At 42.9% G+C, this 20,906-nt stretch overlaps 1 protein-coding gene across 2 annotated transcripts in view; it reads left to right on the forward strand.

The window, feature by feature from the left end:
- Nucleotides 1-20,906, forward strand: part of CMIP (c-Maf inducing protein) — a 265,212-nt gene that overhangs the window by 214,378 nt on the left and 29,928 nt on the right. For both annotated transcript variants that reach the window (XM_074288223.1, XM_074288224.1), the window contains exons 6-10: nt 3,678-3,740; nt 6,013-6,093; nt 14,018-14,121; nt 14,909-15,013; nt 19,729-20,082. In XM_074288223.1, coding sequence (XP_074144324.1) covers nt 3,678-3,740; nt 6,013-6,093; nt 14,018-14,121; nt 14,909-15,013; nt 19,729-20,082 — 707 coding nt within the window. The remainder of the gene's footprint in view (nt 1-3,677; nt 3,741-6,012; nt 6,094-14,017; nt 14,122-14,908; nt 15,014-19,728; nt 20,083-20,906) is intronic.

A 20,906-nucleotide genomic window follows, 5' to 3' on the forward strand; every position in this document is an offset into this window, starting at 1 on the left:
AGACTGCAGCAGAAAATCAATAGCACATCAGCAGGTCCAATTCCTCCCTTTGTTTGCTGTTCTGCCTGCCTGGGGTTGCCTAGCAACAGAGAAGGAAAGGGACTTGAACTTTAACGAAAGTTAGGCACTTGATAGAATCATGAATTCATAAACTGGAAAGGACCTGAAGGCAATGTGCCTCTCTCCCGTCCTTCATTTTACCGAGGGGGAAAGTGATTTACTAATACATCCATAGCATAGCCCAGAACTGAACCCTGGTTTCCCGATTCCCTGTGCAAGGTGTTTTCCTCATTAGCATATGTTTTATGTTATCACAGGTATAAGGAAAAACCTATAAAGATTCCTCCCAAGTAAGACCAGTTTTAAAGACTGAAAGTAAGCTCAGGCGCTTGCTAATTATTGACCCTGTCATCATTTTTCTGTCTTTCTCTACTTAAACTTATACAAAAATGTTATGTAGTTACTGATTCTCAAAGAAATTGTGTGCACAGATTACTGGTGCTCTAGAAAAGGTAGGAACTCTGTTCCCTGTAGTCGTTCAGACATCGACCCACACCCTCTGAGGAACAATCCAGCGCGATCTCCGCTTCTCTGTTCTGTTGTAAGTCCCTTGCAGGCAGGGATCTCAGCGTCCTTAAGTTCCTGGCATTTAAGAGGTGTGTTTTAGACTTGTCCTTTCATTTGATTTAATTTCATCTTTTACCTAATAACAATGACAGAGGAAAGGAAAATGAGAATGAAGAGTAGCCCTAATTCAAAAGACAGCAAGGATCCTGACCAATTTTTCATTTGCATCTGTTTTGGGTATTTGAAATTCACAAGGCCCATAAGACCAAAGGTTTAGAGCTGGAAAGGTTCTTTTTAGATCAAGTCCAACCCTCTGATTTTATTGATGGGGAAATGAAGGCCCAGGATGATTAACTGAAACTTGTCAAAGGTCACACAGCTTGGTAAGTAACCACACCAGGATTCCAGCCTGCATCCTCAAAATGCAGGGTTCTTTTTGTTGGCACACAATACCCCCACATGGTAATGTGCTGTGTGGGATTTAATAGAATAATGTATAATGGAAAGACCTTTATGAGAACTGGGTGAGACCTTGGGTTCACAACTAATTATCTATGTGGACTTGAACAAGCCAGTTCATTTGAGTAAGTTTCTGAAAATGGGGATGATCTGTGAAATGATGATGACTCCTAACCTCTCTCCTTCACAAGATTGTTATGAGAATCCAGAAAAGCAATACCTTTGTAGGTGCTCTTTTTAAGTGCCTCACAGATAGGAGACCTTGTTATATTGAGATTATTCCCTTGATGTCTGCAAGTGTTCTCCCTTCCCCTCCATTATCCACAGGGCTAAAGTAAAAACAAGTTTTTAATCTCTAGCTGGTTATCTAACCTGGAAGCTTTGAGCACTCACCTATCCTCCCTCTCACTCTTTTTACTGGCACAGGTCTCATTTTGGCAAGGTGTCATATAACAATGAAAATTCATAATTTAAAGCTTCCTCACAAGCATCTTCCTAACAATTAGAGTTATTTTTAAAAAAAAGAGGAATGATATCCTCATTGTATCCTATGTGAAGTAGATAGACTAAGTATTATCTTTATTTTGCAGGTGAATAAATTGAAAATTGGAGAGTTATTGGGCATTGAAAATGTTAGTGCTAGAAGAGTCTTTAGAGATCATTAAATCTCTTCTTTAAAAAGATAAGGAAACTGAGGCATTTTGGTATTGGTAAACAGTTACCAGCCCTGGAGAGATCACATAGCTAAAGCTGTCCACCTGGATACAAGGTCTTTTTCTTCTCAACCCCAAAGTCCTTTGTTCCTTTCTTAAGATACTTTACCTTACTATGTGCCTGTTTTATTTCTTGTAATTAAGTACAAGTTCCTTGAGGGTACAGACTGCCTTATTCAGCTTTGTATTCCTTACAGCACTTACCAGTCAGTCAGTTAAAAATATTTAATAAGTATTTAAGGTATGCTAGCTCCTGTACTAAAGACCACAGATACAACAAAAAGATAAAGGGCAGTCTCATCCTAAAGAGCTCACAATCTAATGACAGTCTCATACCAAATATCAAGTTTCAAATATTTGTTAAATTTTAATCAATCAATCGAAATAAAATTCCATTAGAATAAGCTTTTTAAAAAGAGGAATGAGCTTCTTTGGAATGCAGTGAGTTTCTGTCACTGGAGGTATTGACTTAGGGTCTAGACAGAGAGTTATGGGATGTTTTTAAGATCACTGTTTTGGTAGAAGTTGGACCAGATGACTTTGATGATCTCATGCAATTCTGAGATTCCTTGATACTGTGAATTATTGGCACATTCTAGATTATTTAGTATAATACAGATTCATCCAATGATTTCTTTGCCACTAAATTCCTAACTTTTTTTTTTTTTTATGTTGAACTGAAATCTGCCTCTGGAGCTTCTATTTACTCATTACTCCTAGTTTTGCCCCATAGGTTCAGGCAGAATATAACTAATACTTCTTCCACAAGTTATCCCTTTGCATATTTAAAGATTTTGATCATGTCCATGTATTGTCTTCTCCAGGTTACACAGCCCTAGTTTCCTCAACTAGCTCTCTTACCAAACATATTGCCTTCTTGTAAATATGTTATAACTTGCTAACTTTCCTTTTAAAATAAAATACCCAGAACTGAATAATATATTCCAGATGTAGTTGGGAGAATACACTAGAATTATTATTTTCCCCCTTCTAAACATTTCTCCTCTCTCAGTTCAGTCCAAGATTGAGTTTTCTCTTCCTTCCTTCCTTCCTTCCTTCCTTCCTTCCTTCCTTCCTTCCTTCCTTCCTTCCTTCCTTCCTTCCTTCCTTCCTTCCTTCCTTCCTTCCTTCCTTCCTTCCTTCCTTCCTTCCTTCCTTCCTTCCTTCCTTCCTTCCTTCCTTCCTTCCTTCCTTCCTTCCTTCCTTCCTTCCTTCCTTCTTTCTCCTCTTTTTCCTCCTCCTCCTCCTTCCTTTTTTCTTCTTATGGGGGGTTGTTTGGTGCTGAAGTTGTTGCTATGTTATATTGTTAATGCATATGGAATAACTCCTAGGTCTTCTCTTTTTGAACTATTTTATCTCCTCTAAATCCCTCACATACAAATATGGTTCTTAAAGTACTTAATATATCCATTCTTTCATTAGCTTCTTATCACATTATTGTGAGGACAAAAGGGCAGGTATTATCACTTCCATTTCACAGATGAAAATCTTTAGATTGAGGGACATTAAATGATTTGATCAAGATCATACAGATAATAAGTAGTAGAACTTGTACTAGAATTCCAGTTTCCAAATCCTCAGTTCCGTGTTCTAAGATAGTGATGTCATATTCTCTATAATGGACCACATTTGGCCTCAGAAAAGCACAGATTAACATTATATTTTATTACATTTTTGTTTGGTTAAACTTTTCCTCATTACATTTCAATCTTGTTGGGCTATACTTAGACCCTCTCCCTTCCCCCGACTAATCAAGTTTGACATCTTTAAGATAACTCTGTGATAATCAGCTTTGTGCCTCAAAATGCAGAGACAGGGTTCTTTTTTCCACCTTTCTGTTGCCAGGGGGACCATATTTTTTCTCAGAAGAAAATTACTGCTATATCTACATTCTTATTGAGGGGTCAAACTGAAATATCTCTGTTCATTATTTTTCAGGCAATTGCTCCTTTGCTGGAAAACAATCACCCCCCGCCTGACCTCTGTGAATTTTTCTGCAAGGTACCTGAAAAGATTCAATTTCTGAAATCTTTCTGGTTTGGGAGCTTCCTGTCCCTGTGTTTGTGCCTCATACACACATCATAGATCAAAGTATCTAACTAATCCTGGCCATCATGTACATCAACCCAAACATGGCCCTTATTCAGGAAGCATGCATTGGATCAGTGAGTGAATGAATGCATTCTCCTCAGTGATTACTGTTACCTGTCCATTAAACAGACTCAGAGATGCAAACACAAGCAGAGTAACTAGTGTTATGTTTGGCTTTGGACTCCATTACATATCTATTGTGAGATAGGAGAAAGATCTTTTGATAGGCAGACCTTCCTTCAGTATGAAATTGGGTGCCATTTATTTATAAAGGGAATTTGCCATCCCTGAGTGCAAACTTGCCTGAACTTATGAGCAGCCAGACATCAGGGGAAATTTAAATGTTTTCCATGGATAATCCACATACAGATAAGCAACAGTTAAGGTGGATTGGGAACTCATAGTGGCTAAATACTATGTGTCACTTAGCAAAATGCACTTCCTATTCCATGCATCAAAGTCTGGCCTTGAAACCCTAGTGAGATGGCTCTTAAGAAATCCCAGTACAGATAGTAGAAGGACATTGTGGTAACCAAAGTATTGCTATAGGTAAAGGGTTTGTGGTTTCTTTGTGTTGGGGAAAAATTATAATATGGAGCTAGGACAGAGGTTGGGTGGGGATGAGGGGGTTTGTTCTTTTGTTTCATTATAGAAATGGACATTTTGAATGTTAAAGAAAGGTCTTTTCTTTCATAGGTAAGTAAGCAGCTTCCAAGAAAGCATTTTTTAGACGGTGACTTTGGATCTTCTGTCTCAGTTGTCACAACTTTGCCTTTTTTCATAAGCAAGACTTTTTCTGCAGAAGCATGCATAGTAATGTTACAGAACACAGGAATAGCTAACAACACTAGCTTTTTATGACACATGTTGTAATCTTACAGCCACTCTGTGTGTGTGTGTGTGTGTGTGTGTGTGTGTGTGTGTGTGTGTTATGCAGGGCAGCAAAAGTATCTGATTACACTTATACATGTATGGATATGCCTGGGTATGTTTATGGTTGCTTCCATTTTTGTCTTTGTTCATATGTATGCTTGTGCACCTTTCTAAGTACATGGAAACATGTTACAGGCTTTCTAGTTGCTTTTTAATTGCACTAGTTCAAGAATCAATGAACTACAACAAACTAAGACCCAAACAGGGCCTGCCATTTGGTTTCTTATGACTTGTGAGCTAAAAATGGCTTTTGTTTTTTTTTAAAGTATTTTGACCCCTGCTCTAGTTCCATAATTTAACTTAACAGTCTTGGTAGTGTCAAAGGCAAACCTGGCGTTTTTTTGTAGATCAAACCCTTGGTCGGCGTTAAAATCTTGGGGAGAAGGCAAGGATGCTGCATTGACCCTTCTGTGATTGTGATATTGCAAAGCATGTAGCTTCTAGAGACTGCCTCGTCAGGCTTCCTTAAGAAAAGTCAGCTCTGCATTCATTTAATCTAAACTTAAATTTGTGGCACTTTCTCTTACAAAGCTGTAGAAGGGAACATACTACAGATAACCCCCTTCCCTTCTAATTTCTTCATTTCACATAAAAGCAGACATTAAAAAAAGCAGACATTCTGATATTTGGAAAGGATTCATTCCCAGCCATGGGTCTCTTCCCCCTCATCCCACCCCAGCTTTATGCATGGGGTGTGCTTCTTTGCCCTTTGACTCTTCAGCTATGTTTCTTTCACTTTTCAAATAAGCCATGAAAGAATTATGAGGACATAGTCCCATTTTCCCTTTTGGAGCTAGGAGTGGAATGAGGAGAAAATTTTGGGAAAGAAGTAGAGAAGAGAGACACACACACACAATCCTGCATAAGAGCACATCTGCCTCCTGAGATGAACATCACTTTCACCCAGCATGGGGAATTTTCCCCAGACTATCCCCACTACTATTCATGGGAGAATAATACTTAAAGGGATGGCAAGGGTCTTAGTGGGTCTTTAGCAGTCAGACATACCCCTCAGAGTCATAGCCGGACTAGAAGATGCAGAGGGATAAATGACATCCAGTGTCCTCCAGGCTACTTTCCCTGATCCAGAAGCTAAGCTGGGGTTGGGAGTAGCACAGCGGTCTCATTATTGTAATCCAGCCTCTTCTGTGTATCAATGACTTTCTCTTTCTCACGAGAACATGGCACTGGGTTGCTCTTTATTTACCAGGTTCCTTAGCTGTGCTTAACTATATTTTCCTTTCTACAGCACTGCAGAGAACGCCCTCGATCCATGGTGGTCATAGAAGTGTTCACACCGGTGGTTCAGAGAATCCTCAAACACAACATGGTAGGTTCTTACCAGGTAAATGGGAGGTATGGGAAGCTGGTTGCTTCTGGAGGTGATGCTTGTTATCCCCAAACCCAGGTGGGTAATATCCTGCCTGCAACACTGGGCAATAGGCTGACAGCTGCATCTTTAAAGAAAGAATCATATTATTCTAGTTTGGGCAGCCATTTGAAAAAAGCTGGTTACCTATCCCAAGCAAAGTCAGAGCAGTAACAGCATCAGCTCACTGTATTGAAATTCATTGTACACTGTTCTGTAGTTGGTGTTGAGTGGATTGGCACTCTTTCTTTCACAAATTCAGGACTCTTTCCTTTGAAATAGAAATTCCTTTAACTGGGGCAGTACGAGTCCTGGAGGCTGTTAGATTGTTTTAGGAAGCAGGTGTATGCAGTGGTGAAGGTGAATCTCTTGGGTGGATATCCTTTCCAAAGGTCTCTTTTATACCCCTATCCTTCACCCTGCTTTTTTTGTGATGGTGGTAAGGAACAAGCAAGGAACAAAATGAATGAATCCGAGTACTCTAGTGGAAGTCATTTCTCCTATGGCCCCTTCTTCTAGCTAGGCTCACTGTTAGAAGTCACAGTTTTCCTGACCATCATCCTCAATCCAACTTAAACTTGGATTCGTGGTTGGCTCCTCTCTCTCTCCTTAAACTTATATAATTATATGTTATAAACTCATAGACTTAGAACTAGAAGGAACCCTACAGGTTACACAGAACCACTTCTCAACTAATTCAGAAACGATGGCCCAAGTTCAAGAATTGCCCTCTCTATGCAATTCTGGGGAGAGGTAGCTCCCTGTCTTTTATTTTTTCTAGCTCTGTAAAGTAGTTTCTTGGCAGTTTTATTGGTATGGCACTGAATAAGTAGATTAATTTAGGTAGAATTGTCATTTTTATTATATTAGCTCAGCCTATCCATGAGCACTTGATATTCTTCCGTTGTTTGGATCCAGCTATATTTGTGTGGAAAGTGTTTTGTAATTGTGTTCATATAGTTCTTGTCTTTGTCTTAGCAGGTATATTCCCAAATATATTCTCTACAATCAATTTAAATTCAATTCTGTTTCTGGACTTTGTTGGTAACATATGGAAATGCTGATGATTTATATGGATTTATTTTGTATCCTGAAACTTTGCTCAAGTTGTTAATTGTTTCTAGTAGTTTTTTAGTTGATTAACTAAGCTTCTCTAAACATACCATCATATCATCTGCAAAGAGTGATAGTTTTGTTTCTTTATTACCTACTCTAATAAGGATTTTTTTTCTTTTCTTATTGCTAAAGCTCACATTTTTAATGCAATATTGAATAGCAATGTTGAGAATGGGCAGCCTTGTTTCAGCTCTCATGTTATTGGGAATGCTTCTAGTTCATCCCTATTACATATGATGCTTGCTGAGGTTTTAGATAGAAGAGCTCCCCGTCTTTAGAGGCAACATCTTCCATTCTTGATCTGCTCTCATTTTTAAAAAGTTTTTTCCTTATGTTGACCTGAAAATTGCCTTCCATAGTTTTGTTGCTTTAAGCTCTGTGCATTAAGTGTAAGTAGAGAAAGTCTAAATCCTCTTTTACATGACAAATATATTCATATATTTGAAGATATCTATTCTGCGCTAATCCCCTTTCCTCCCACTCAGTCACCCATACCAAGTTTTTTTTTACCAGGTCTGAACATTACCACTTCATCCAGTAGATCTTTACTTGGCATAGTTTCCAGCCCCCTCACCATCCTGTCTGCCCTTTTCCTGGAGATATTCCATTTTTTGGATATCCTTTCCAAAATACGTCGCCCAGAACTTAATACAATACTCTAAATGTGCTCTAGCAAGGTCAGAGCACTTCAGGGTCTAGGGAGTGGCTCTCACTCCACACACTAGACTTCTGTTAATGTAGACCAAGAGTATGTTAATTGGCTGTCCTGTCACTGTTGATTGTTGGTCATTTAAACCCCATGCATTTTTTTTTCTTTTTCTTTTTTTTAACCCAAAAGACGTGTCCTCTTTCCAAGGTTCTCTTTCCATCCCCTTCTCACCTTTTACTTTTTTGCTTCATCACGTGTCTGGTAACCCCATAGTAAGATTACTGTTCAATTTCTTCACTGCCACCCTCTTCCAGATCAGCACCTTCTACTGCATAATTCTTTGCCCAGATTCTTCTCCCTTGTAAAACGTAGCTGCTTTATGTCTCATTCCCTCAGGGAATGGGTCCGTTTTGGTGTTTCCCTGGGCCATTGAAACAGGACCCCCTAGCCTCAAAGAGAACGTTAGCCCCCAAATGAAAGAGCCAAAGTTCCACAATCAGCACAGCTGCCCCTAAGCGCCTAGGAAGCTAACAGGCAGGGCAAGTGGGGCTAACAGGTTTTTGGAAGCTCAGAGATGACCACTGCCTCTGCTTACATGCTGTGGGGGGGCTGATCACAAGTACTGTCTTCCCTGGAATTGCTGCTGAATGCCCCCATCTCCCACCTGTGCAGTTAAGGAGAACCAGTCCCCCGGGAGTACATTGAGGGACAAGCAGTGAGGAAGCAGGCCTCTCGCTCACCAGAACACGGGTCAGCTGCAAGTCCAGGCCTTGTCATGGATCTGCCTTTGGGAAAAGGCAGCATCAACTGGCTGTGATTTTTTTTAAAGCTGAAACAGCTCAATTTGGAACCCTATCTAAGACAAAAATTTGCAGCCACCTGGTAACTGAATTTTGAGGCCATAAATGATAGAACCAAGGGCTCAATTTCTGTTTGTAAGAGGAAGAACCAGGCAGGTTGCCTCATAACACAGGAATACCCAATGGCCAAGGCAAAACAGTTTTTCTCCAAGAAGAAATGCAACTGATACATAGAGGCAGGTGTCTGACTTGCAAGAAGAATTTGATGTGTAAATTGGGCCCTACTGTCAAGTCTTAAAGGTCTGAATGGGTTGCAAGATGTTAGTAGCTGAAAAGCAACACTGACACATGGTGGATAGGCAGGAAGGCCTGGGTTTGAATTCTGCTGCCAGCCCTCAATAGCAGTGTGACTCTGGGTTGATTGCTTAAGCTTTCTGAACTTCAATTTCCTTATCTAATATTTATCTATAAAATGGGGATTATAATTATGCCTCTTTCAGGGTCATCAAGAAGCTCAAATGAGATAATGTATGTGAAGCTCTTCTGCAAAATTCATCATGCTCTATAATTTTTGGGTGGTGTTATTCTCTGTGCAAAAGCTCTTCTACAAGGCTCTTTTTTCCCTCTGGCTTCTTTCACCATCTTTACACTTGGGCTGAACACTTTAGCCCCTGGGGCTGGAACTGCTCCCTACTCCAAAAGAGCTGCTAAATAAAAATGCCCCTGTGACTTATTTGATCAGGGAGCCTTGTGCAGAGTAGGTGCTTAAGAAAGGCTGATTTGTTGAGATGCCTCAAAACTTAGTGTGGGAGAAATTCATCTGAAAAGAAAAGGCAGCTTGGTCACCAGGGTTGCTTCCCTCAGAGGCTGACAGGGAGTTGCGATTGTACTGGATTTTTGCGTCACTTTGAGTTTGAGTGTGCTCAGGAAGAGGCTAAAGAGCAGGGCAGGGCAGAGCAGGGCTGGGCCATTAAGCTTCTGGTCTTCTAGGGAACAGGGGATGTTTGTTAACTAGAAAATCATTTGTCCTCATATGGACACTGTGTGAGCTGGCAGCCACACCTTTTCTGAGTCATGGCTGGAGTCTAGAGGACATATATATTGCTTATTTAAAGGGGCTTTTCCTCATCCTGACTTGTTGATTTTACTGCGGTAGACATGGATTTAGCCTATCTGCCCCTTCTCCCAAAGCATGTCTTTTTGAGTATTCTGTAAATATCCTGGAGTTGAGAAATAGGTCATTTTAGACTTCATCCAGCAGTCATTTCTGAGAACCCTACAATGTTTGAGGAACTGTGCTAGATTCAGTGACAAAAACTGTGCATTCTCTTTTAGTGTGTTACAGAGTTGGAATATCACGAACATGGATAAAATCAATACAAAATACATAAATTTCCCAAGGAGAGTGGCCTAGCCATGGATAAGATGATAATATTTTTCATGTAAAGGACGGCCCTTGATAAAGCTGATAGTTCTATAAGGTGGCGGTACAAGGAGAGTCTATTCAGTGCAAGGGGCACAAACCTATGTAAAGAACAGTCAAACACAGGAAGTGGGACGCTGTATTTAGAGAAAACCCAGTAAACTACACCTCAGACTTAAAAGAAAGGATACCAGAAGTTTGTCAGCCTTAACATCTTTATGCCTGCTTGTTTGTGGTTAATTTCATGGAAATGGAAATGTTTCTGGAGCTAGTCATTTGCTACCTGAAAATGGACCATCATGGCAGGTAGCTTCCGAATTTGTGTGGTCGCATGTGAGCTGGTGAAGATTGGATACTTTGCTTTTTCTTGGGGAATTTCCTATCCAAATACTCATTTTACTCTACAGCACAAAGAACCTATTGTAAAGTAGCTTCACTTGATTTCCCTTCCTTACTGGTAGCAAACTGTGACCTGGTACTAAGGAATCTGTATCCATAAAGTCATGAAACCAAAAGAGATAAATAGATCACCTAGTGTAAAGGTTCTCAAAGTGTGTCCCCTAGGCTGCTGGTAGTCCCAGGAGATACTGCTCTCTGTGACTTGAAAGATGCTGGGCTTTTGTAAAGTGTATCTGTCCTTTGAGAATTGAAATTACATTTTAAAAGCATAACAATGAATCTTTCTGAAATGTAGCTATAGTAATAGTAGTTTACCTCAGAGAAAAGTATCTCCATTTTTTTCCTTACAGAGTAATATGAGGACATGTAGAAGAGTTAGCTGACCACGATCTGGCCTGTGTGGCCCCTCACTCTCTGACAGAACCTTACTTAATTGTAGCTATTGCCATTGCAGCACTGTGTACTTGAAAAACGCTGGATTTGGAGTTGGAGGTGCTGGGTTCAAAAATCTGTCTATCTGTATGACCTTGAGCAAGCCATCTAATTTCTCTTAGATTTCTATTTCCTTTTGTCTAAAACAAAGGGGCTGGCTGGACTACATGGCCTCTTCTAGCTTTAAATCTTTCCCCTAATCATCTTCATCTCTCTTGATGACTCTAATTGGTTTAAGAAGAGTAGCTATGTCTATTTATGCCATATGTCTAGCCTGTATAGTCATCAGTGGATGTCTTGTCATCTCAGTGCAGCAAATGAATATAAAAGCCCCCCCCCCCCCTTTTTAGACAGACTGAATCTGTAGGCCCTAAAGTCCACAGTCCAGGAATAGTCCCGAGCACTAAGGTTATAGTATTAAAACATTTAAAACTGAAAAGAACCACAGAAGAGCACCCATTTTTATCTGAATCCTTTATTTTATAGATGAGGGAACTGAGACTCTAGAGACTTTGTGATAAATCACATAGCTATGAAGTTGCTGAGGTGGGATTCAAACTGGCTCTTTCCACACTACAAGTTCCATGCACCGTTCACTATATAATGCTGCCTCTAAGGGAAAAGATCTGCTCAAAGTCTTATGTGTTTTGTGTTGTTTTCAAAGGAACAAGTTGTTCATTTATTTGAACATTTTACAAAATGTCCCTGTATTCCCTCTTTTTCTCCCCTTATTCCTCTTCCCTCTATCAAAAAAAAGAGACAGTTCAGCTTGCCATACTCTAGTATGTTTTCTTCCCCCATACTTGTCTTTGAGCCTAGACTAAGTATCCAACTTTCCCTCTCTATTTCTGGAGCTTCCCACTGGTGAGCAAGCACCAGTCAGTAAGAATGCCAGTCTTGAATGAAAGTCCACTGGTCTTCTTGTGTTTATCAGTAACAGCACTCTTAGTGTTCTAAAGAGGGAGCTGCCAGTGGTCAAGGGCCATGAGCCCAAGCTAACTAACAGAAATTGAAGTTGGAATAAGCCTCCTGTTGCTGTTGAGGATGCCCCTTTCCTTAATGCCTGCCTTTCCTGTTCCTCTCACTGATTTCTGTCACCTGCTTTGAGGCTTCTTTCTCTCTGTCTCTGTCTCTCTCTCTATCTGTCTCTCTCCTTCTATCCTTCGCGTGCCCCAGTGTCTCTGTCTCTCTCCCTCCCTTCCTCATTTTTTCTCCTTTCAATTTACTCTCAGTCACATGCACCATGCCCACCTCTTCCTCTCCCTCTCCCACCCACTCACACACATGACCTGCTGCAAATGGCTCCCTCTCAAGACATCATTTCCTTTTTACACACACAATTCTTCTTTTACACTTTGTAATGAGTCCTTTTCCATACTCTGCTAATTCTCCCCTAAGCTGTTTGTCTGTAGCATTCACCACAACCCAAAGGTTCCAGGTCAAAATTTACAGACTAATTCTGATCCCCTGTTGATGCTGATGAAGGTCCCTTGGGCTCTTGGTCCTCTGAATATCCGAGGCTAGCCTAAACCAGAAGGAACACCCCTGGGATGACTATACACACAGTGGTGCTCCTGAGACTATATTCGGCCCTTCTCCTCATCTCCATCCTTTAGGATTTTAGATTTCAGAGCCATAAGGAACTTTAGAGGCCAACCCTTCCAGCTCTGAATTTATGATCCTAGGAACCCCTTCTAGATAAAGGAACTGGCCTAGAGGGCTGAGTGACTTGCTTTATATTATACAGATAGCAAATAGCAGAGCCAGGATTTGAACATAGACTTTCTCAGTTGCTTGTCCTCCTATATCATACTGAATCTCATCCAGTTGCTTTTATATGATCAAGAGATTTGCCATCTCTTAAGAGGCAGGAGCAACAACAGCTGCTTCTCCTGCGTCAGGATACAGAGCCTCAAGATGCTAGGAGCACCCGTTATATTCCTAGCTGCTCTACAATTAAGGTGTTTCTTAATCTACCCTGAGTCCAAGGGCATGGGTCTAGGAAACCTCCTAAGTCACCAGTGTTGATAAGCCAGTACAATTCAGATTCAGAGGCAATATTTATTTGCTCAGAGACTTGGTTGGGCAAGATGACTTCTGAGTTCCTTCCAGCACTGATATTCTGAGATAATTGGTCACTGGCCAGAAATCCCTTTTGTCTGCCACTTTACTGGTATATATTCTGACACCTTTTGAGAGAATGTGATTTTCCTCATTGCCTTCTTCTATGCCTACTGGCTCACTTGCAAGAAATGAACTTTTAGCTTTCTTATTTGCTTAGCATGTGATATAGCAGAAGAAAATCACTAGCCGAGAGATTCCATTTTGTTTAAGGGCACACAACTCCTTTTATAAAATATATGGGAATTGCAGGTGCCTGAGGATTATTCATCACGCCGTTATTGACATTTAAAAAAAAAAAAACAATTCTACAAAATTTAACTTTTGGAAATTAAAAAAAATTATTATTTTTATTTATTTTAAATTTTATTATTCAAGATTTCTACATACTAGTTAGAATGAAAGAATTAAAATTAGGATAGCTTAAAATGTGGAAGACTCATTGAGACATAATTGGAATAAATATATTCTTAATTGAATAGCAAAAAATACCCAACTCTGATAAAAGACGTTCTTTTCTGGTTATATGGCATTTCTATCTGGCGATTAATTGAACCAATTCAATTGAATCGGAAATGAAAGAATTCTATTTCTGCCTCTTTTTTTGGTCAAGGATGGAAGCCTGGAGCATAGAGTGCAGGACTCCCTATCTTGGGGGGGGGGGCGGTGTCAGGGGATGTTTCTTCTTTTTCTTTTCTGGGTATAACTGTCACTGTGGCTCCCAATCACACTTCCTGACTACAGTCACTAATATGCCCGCTAGAAAGTATTTCCTGTGTGTCCAGATTGAGGGTCAGAGAAATGAATTCATTTGCCTGGGAGTTGGGGGAGGGGATGAGAGAGGGAGGAGCAAAGGGCCTGTGTTAACCCTGGAGCCGTTACCTGGCTGAGCCCCCGGGGCTAACCTTGTTTCTTACTTAGCATGTCCTTTCCCCCTTTCTGCAGGATTTTGGGAAGTGCCCACGGCTGAGGCTCTTTACTCAGGAGTATATTCTTGCCTTGAATGAGCTGAATGCTGGTATGGAGGTGGTGAAGAAGTTTATTCACAGGTTGGTGAGACCTTTGCCCCCGCCCCATCCCCCTGGCTCCTGTGGCCTCTGGCTCTCCCTGCAGGTGCACTCTCTGGAGACAGTGGGCTCTTCTTGTGTCCTGCAGAGCGGGTGGAGATGCCGGAGGGCAGCAGGGAGCTGAGGCAGGGGATCCCAGTGCTGAGCTCACCATCTGTCCTGCTTCTGACCAACAAGTTGATCTTAAATGAACGAGAAGCCAAAATTAGGTTCAGCCTCTGGAGGAACTGAATCCAAGAGTTTTTTACTTAACCCCGAATGGAATCAGTTTTTCTGAAAGAATCTCTAATGGACAACTGGGCTCCGGCACTTAGCTCATGCTGCGGTCACTGCCCTTGTGCCTGTGGTTCCTTTGGTGCAGGGAACCCCCAGGAGGAAGCTACCAAATGTAGACCTACAGCTTAATAATGTCTTAGTGGCCTGGGCCCCGAAAGGCTCTTTCAGTAGAAGCAGGACTGGAACCCAGCTCTTCTGACTCTAAAGCTGGCTGTCTAGCTCTGTGCCGAACTGCTTGTGAATTTTCTAAAATTACAGCCTTAGAGCTGTGTCCAAAAGAAGGGCATTGAGGTCAGAGCTCCCGCTGTGAGGGGTTGCCAGCTGGCCCCAGGAAATGCAGGCTTGGAATGTCCCGAGCCCAAGAAAAGGGGTTTGGGAGGGTGAAACCGAGGGGAATTTCCGGCCTTCGTTGGTCCCCCTGAGCCTGGGCCTGTCTCTCAGCACATCCCACCCTGATACGCTGCGTCATCCCGGCTCTCTGCTTCTTTTCCAGCATGCATGGCCCCACAGGGCAGTGCCCCCACCCCCGGGTCCTGCCCAACCTGGTTGCAGTCTGCCTCGCTGCCATCTATTCCTGCTACGAAGAGTTCATCAACAGGTCAGTGCCGCCTTTCCCCGCTCCGGCCAAGACCGTCCTGCAGAGCCGTTTTCCTTTGACAGCTGGGGCTGTGGCGGGCAGCCGGGGTGTGGAGGGCCCCATCACCTCATCTTAGTGTTTATGACCCCCAGAGCACAACAAGCCCGTCCTCTCCTGCCAGGCCAGGAGCTGGGTGCAGGTTCAGACAGCTGGTCCCATGGAGGCCCTTGTGACGCTGAATACACCCATTTATTCAAAGGCTTTTAAAGTCAAAGTCTGTTCTGATGTTTTAAAATGAAGAGGGTTTTACTAAATTCACTTTTAAATTAAAATTGTCCCATAACTTACTCTCTCACTAGACCGAAGGTATTATTACGGGGGGAGAGAGAGCCTCGGGAGACTCTCAGGGGGAGCAGGTAACATGCACACAGGACTTATGTGTGACCAAGAAGGGAGGGCCGTCCTCCTCCTGCCCCAGATTTCCTTCCTAGGGGGCTTAAGATAGACGCTGTCCTCCAGGTGGCATAAGAGGGGGCAGAAGGAGGCCCTGAGGCCCAGACCTGGACCTTCAGCTGGCTGCCCGGCGGCGAGTCCCCAGGACGCCCGGCTCAGACTTCCGGCAGCGGGGCCCCTGGTGCTGGGCGGCCTGGGCAGGGAGGTCAGGCTCTCCCAGTCTCCTCGTGGTAACCAGCCCAGCGCTCGTCTTCTCCCTCTCAGGGCTCTCTGGTGCACGCGCACACACACATTCACGCACATATGCCCCCTATTCTCATCCCTCTGAAGGCTTACTGCTTCAGACAGTCTCTTACAGGCTGGGGGGGGGCTGCATCTGGCCTTCTGCATGTCCCCTTGTGTGCCAGGTGGAACTCTGTGATGGGCCAGAGACTTAGGGGGGGTTGCCTTGAGGAGGAGTTGCAGCTGCTGCAGAGACAGGAGATAGGCGCTTGTCCTTGGCCACGTTAATCTGCAGGAAGAGGCCCCTCCAGCCCCTGACCTGAAGTGCAGTAATACCCTCCCTCCCCCCAGCGAATTGTAACCTTGTTAGCAGTTCTGAGCATGCTCCATGTCCTGAGCTCCCATCCTCCAATTCATTGCTTATTCTTAAGTCTCTGATTCATCCTGGGGATCTCTGGCTTAGCAAGACCTGGAGTTCCCTGCTCTGTTTCCCAGGACTAGGGCACAGGGTGGAGAGCAGTGAGAGCCGCATGGGCCCAGAGCAGGGGTACTTCAGGAGCCTCTGGCACTTTAGGCCAGATAGACCGCCCTCTGTTTGTACTGATTTCAGCATGCAAAAGTCACCTTCATGGAGCCAGTAGGGAATTGGAAAAGATAAAGGGATCTCATCCTCCTGTCTCCGATGGGGAATTAGGAAAGCAGAGGGCGCGCCTTCTACTGTCTAAGAAGTCAGGGGCAGAACTAGGAGGAGGTCCAGTGTTAGGCTTTCTAGCGCAGAACCCCAATAATAACAATAGTAATCAGGACAATAGCAGCTAACATGCACGTAACAATGTTTGCACTGGCTGCCAGATGCGGCACTACATACTTTACAACTATTTCGTTTGGTCCTCATAACAAACCTGAGAGACTTGTGCCGTCATTATCCCTGTTTTGCAGTTGAGAAAATGAGGCACACAGAGATTAAATGACTTGCCCAAGATCACACAGCCAGAAGGTATCTGGGGCTGTATTTGAACTCAGGTCTTTCTGAATAGGCCCATTGCTCTATCCACTGCACTACCTTGCTCTTAAAATGAGAGTTAGCCATCTCCTTTTGACTGCTGAATAAAAAAGAACTCTAACTGAATTCATTTTACTAATCACTTATCTCCAGAGATTTGCAAAAGGGAAATGATTTGGAGGTTGCGAATTAATTTTAAAATATTTATAAATCTGTGATTGCAAGATAAATCATCCACAAGTATCCCTTAGAAGACCTTAGAGAAACCTAATTGTAAAGTGACTCCCAAGAAACTGTGGGCCTGTAAGGATGACATAGCGTTTGGGATTTCCAGCTAAATGACCCAGATGTGTGGCCAAGGATCACTGAAGTTTCTCGAGAAGGAAGTCATGCTATTTTTGTAGTTTCATGGGAATAGTTTCTTGGTGACCTTGTGCTACCACTCCTGGGTCTTCCAAAGCAAAAGACAGCTCTTCCTGTGACATCACGGTGCTTTAGGCATCAGGGTGGAGGTCTCACAAATGACTGATCGGTTTCCTGGAGGGGTCTCGCATTCTGTTGGCAGCAAATAGAGTGCTGTATGGAGAACCCAAAATGTCTGACTCGATCTTCAGAGGAGAATGCAAATTTAAATTAAAAAAAAAAATAAAAATAGCTTTTACAATATTGAACTTTAAATTTGCAAATTCAATGGGAGTGATAGTTGCTTTAAAAAAATTTCATTTCTGTTTTCTCATTAGTCAGATATAAAAATCCAATTTGAATATTTGTCTTAACTCTGGTAAAATAGGGGCATAGGAGATAGGATTTAGAACTGAAAGGGGGATCTTAAGAGATTATTTAGAATAAACATTTGTTTGAAAAAGAAGGGGAACTGTCGCTTACAATGGTCAAAGGACTTACCCAAGGCCACATAAATTTTTTTGAATGGTAGATTCTACTTTGGCTGTTTAGGAGACCCTTTTTACTTGCTTTTTGGGTTCTCAGCTTTATGCCAGATAGCTGAAATTGCTAGACCTTCAGTTAAACTGACCTTCAGTTAAAGGGAAATATTGCCGTATTTAATATGTATTGCATCCTTTCTCCCTAAAGCTCAATGCCATATGGAAAATGATTCACAGTTAGTGCTTCATGGTAGAATGCAACTCAATTTAACATTATTAAACCTCTGCTATGTGTGAGGAACTGAGGACACAGAGACAAAACAACAGTCCCTGTCTTTAAGAAGCTCACATTGTACTAGAAAGGAATAGGATGGAGAAGTCTTTGTGTAGAATTCCCCTCCAACCATATAGGTTACTTGTGGTAACATGCCATGTGCTTGATTCAGGGAGTCGATGTAAGATTTAGGGAATGTAGGAATGTCTGTTAGCAGATTTGATAATTCACTCTCAGCTGTAGGTGGGTATTTAAGCACCTACTCTTTGTAGTGTCCTGAGTTCAGTGGGAGGAATAAGAAGGGGTACAGTGGTGGTGATACAAAGGTGAATAAGCTTATGCCTCAGCTGTTGCCCTCTGGGACCTCACCAGAATGAAAAAGAAAGACTTGCATGAGGCATTTGGGGAGCAAATACCGGGTTGCATATAATCATGTACACTCTTATGTGGTACATATTCTAGTACAGTAGGAGGGATCACTGGGACTCTAGTAATCAGGGATAATGATATTAGTTGTAATTTATACGGAGTCTTAAGGTTCGCAAAGCTCTTTACATACATTATCTCATTTGATTTGAGGGTGGTGACATATAAGCAGGACTTTGAAGGATAAGATGGATTTGGATATGTTGAGAGATGATGGGGCAGAGAGAGACATTACCTATGGGAGAACCATATCCCTAAAGGAAAAGATAGACACATTCATTTACTAAGTAGGAGGAAAAAGTTTGGCAGTGAGGTAGGGGAGGAGATGAAGAAACTAGGGATAGCCTGTGAAATGGACCCCAAGGGAATTGTGGGTAGGCTATGGGCCCTGAGTGTTTAATTCATTCAAGAGCTTTTTATTCAGCATCCATTATGTGAAGACACTGTGTGAGGTCCAAGAGAGTTAGACAATGAATTTTTGTTTTCAATCAGCTACGTTTAATACGTTTCTATATTAACCATTGTTGGGGAGATGATAAGGATAAAAACAGCTACCATTTATGTAATGCTTTAATATTTTACAGATATCTCATTTGTTCCTCACTACAACCCTGAGAGGTTGGTGCTATTATTAGCTCTATTTTCCAGATAAGGAGACTGAGGCAGACAAAGATCGAGGGATTTCCCTAAGATCCCAAGATTAGTGTTTGAAATAAAATTCACTCAAGTCTTCCTTACTCCAAAGTCCTGCCACCTACCTGAAAAAAGGGGGAGAAAAAGATGTCCCCAAAAGGGTAGACTAAAGGATCCTCGAATCATGGATTTAAAACTAGAAAGAACTTTAGCATCCAACCCCCACATTTGTATGTGACACATAAAGATGTCACAACTGGCCTCAGGGTCAGTCAAGGTCATAAATGGGAGGTAGCTTGTCCCCGGGGTCTCCACATACCACACTGCCTCTGAGAAGCTCAAGAAATACATAACGGTTCACTACAGAAGGAAGTCAGAACAAATGAGTAACATAAACTGGAGGTCTTCCTCAGTGTTACCCATGAGCTGGTGTCCCAGGACCCGCAGTATCAGAGGGGCTCTGGAGCAGCACAGCCTCTCAGACTTTAACTGATGGCTTTGGTGGGTCCTTATACCTTACAGAAGGATATGTATCGTTCATTTCTAAAAAATGCAGGATCACCTGGCAGTAGCCCGGCCCCAGGTTAGCACACTCCCCACCAGTGACAGTGTCTGGGGGTGCAGGGGAGGTACCACTGTGGAAGAAGGGGAGGACATAGAAGTGTATGGCAGGCCCTGGGGTGGGGAGAGTCCACTATGTAACTTCCCAGAGGAAAGAGGAGGAGAGTGTAATGGGGGGGGGGGGAGAAGCAGGGGGGTGTAAGGGAAGGCATCTCGGAAGGGCGAGTTCTGAGTGCGGGCCCTGGCTCTAAAACCGCCCTTTCCCAATCTGTCGCCGCAGCCGAGACAACTCTCCCAGCCTGAAGGAAATCCGCAACGGCTGCCAGCAGCAATGTGACCGGAAGCCCAACTTACCACTGCGCCTTCTCCACACCGGCCCCGACCTCGTCTGTCAGGAGGCCACGCTGTCCGAGTCCCGCCTCAAGTCGGTCATCGTCACCTCCAACGAGATCCACGTGGAGGTGGAGCGCAACAACACTGCCAACCAGAAGATGACGGCCAGCGCCGGCAACGACAGCGAGCCCAACCTCATCGACTGCCTCATGGTCAGCCCGACCTGCAGCACCATGAGCATCGAGCTCAGCGCCCAGGCCGACCGCATCCTGGGCTGCTACGTGGAGATCCTCAAGATACTGTGAGTGCCCGCGGGTGGGCCTTGGGCAGCAGGGCCTTGGGGGGGGTGGTCTTTGAGGCGGGAGAAACCCTTTTTGCAAAGTAGATGATTACCTCTTATTTATCTTTTCTGCATGTCAAGTTAACGACAAGCGTACCTCTTTTACTGTGTCTTTAATAATGTCTGTGTGTGTGTGTGTGTGTGTGTGTGTGTGTGTGTGTGTGCAGGAACAGTGCTCAGAAATTATAGTTCTCCAGTCTCTGGTTATTAAATATCTCAGAACCACCCAGGGCCCTCTCCCCCTCTGACACTGCAAAAAAGGCTGTGGCCTTCTAGTGTCATGGAGCTCATCCCCCGGAGAGGGTCGATAGCCGTGGTTGTCCCGGCCGGGCCCGAAGCACTTCTCTTCTGAGACCCCCGGAGGGGGCTCCCTATCTCCTTTACTGTCCTCACGTTTGGGGGATCTCCTTGTGGTCTTATTGTTCCAGGGTCAGGTCTGTTCTTCATCTGCCTCTGGTCTTTTTTATTTGCCCTGCTCTAAGCAGGGCATACAGCAATGCTATAGGGCTCATTTCTTATCCCATTAACTCACTGTGCAGGTGTGGCTCGGGAGGTTCTTGGAAAATGTGCCCTCTGTAGCTTCTACCACTCCACCCCTCCTTTGAACACAGGTATATCCCACTTTATAAAGACCTGACATGCAGAAATTTGAATTTAAAAAGAAGTTGTATTGAGGTAATTATTCATATTTCAAAGACATTCTTTTCAAAGAAATTTTAAATTGTATTCATAGTACATTTAAAATCACTAAATTTTTTTGAGTATATACTATGTGCAGGTTACTT

Source organism: Sminthopsis crassicaudata, chromosome 2 (genome assembly GCF_048593235.1).
Source record: "Sminthopsis crassicaudata isolate SCR6 chromosome 2, ASM4859323v1, whole genome shotgun sequence".
NCBI lineage: Eukaryota > Metazoa > Chordata > Mammalia > Dasyuromorphia > Dasyuridae > Sminthopsis > Sminthopsis crassicaudata.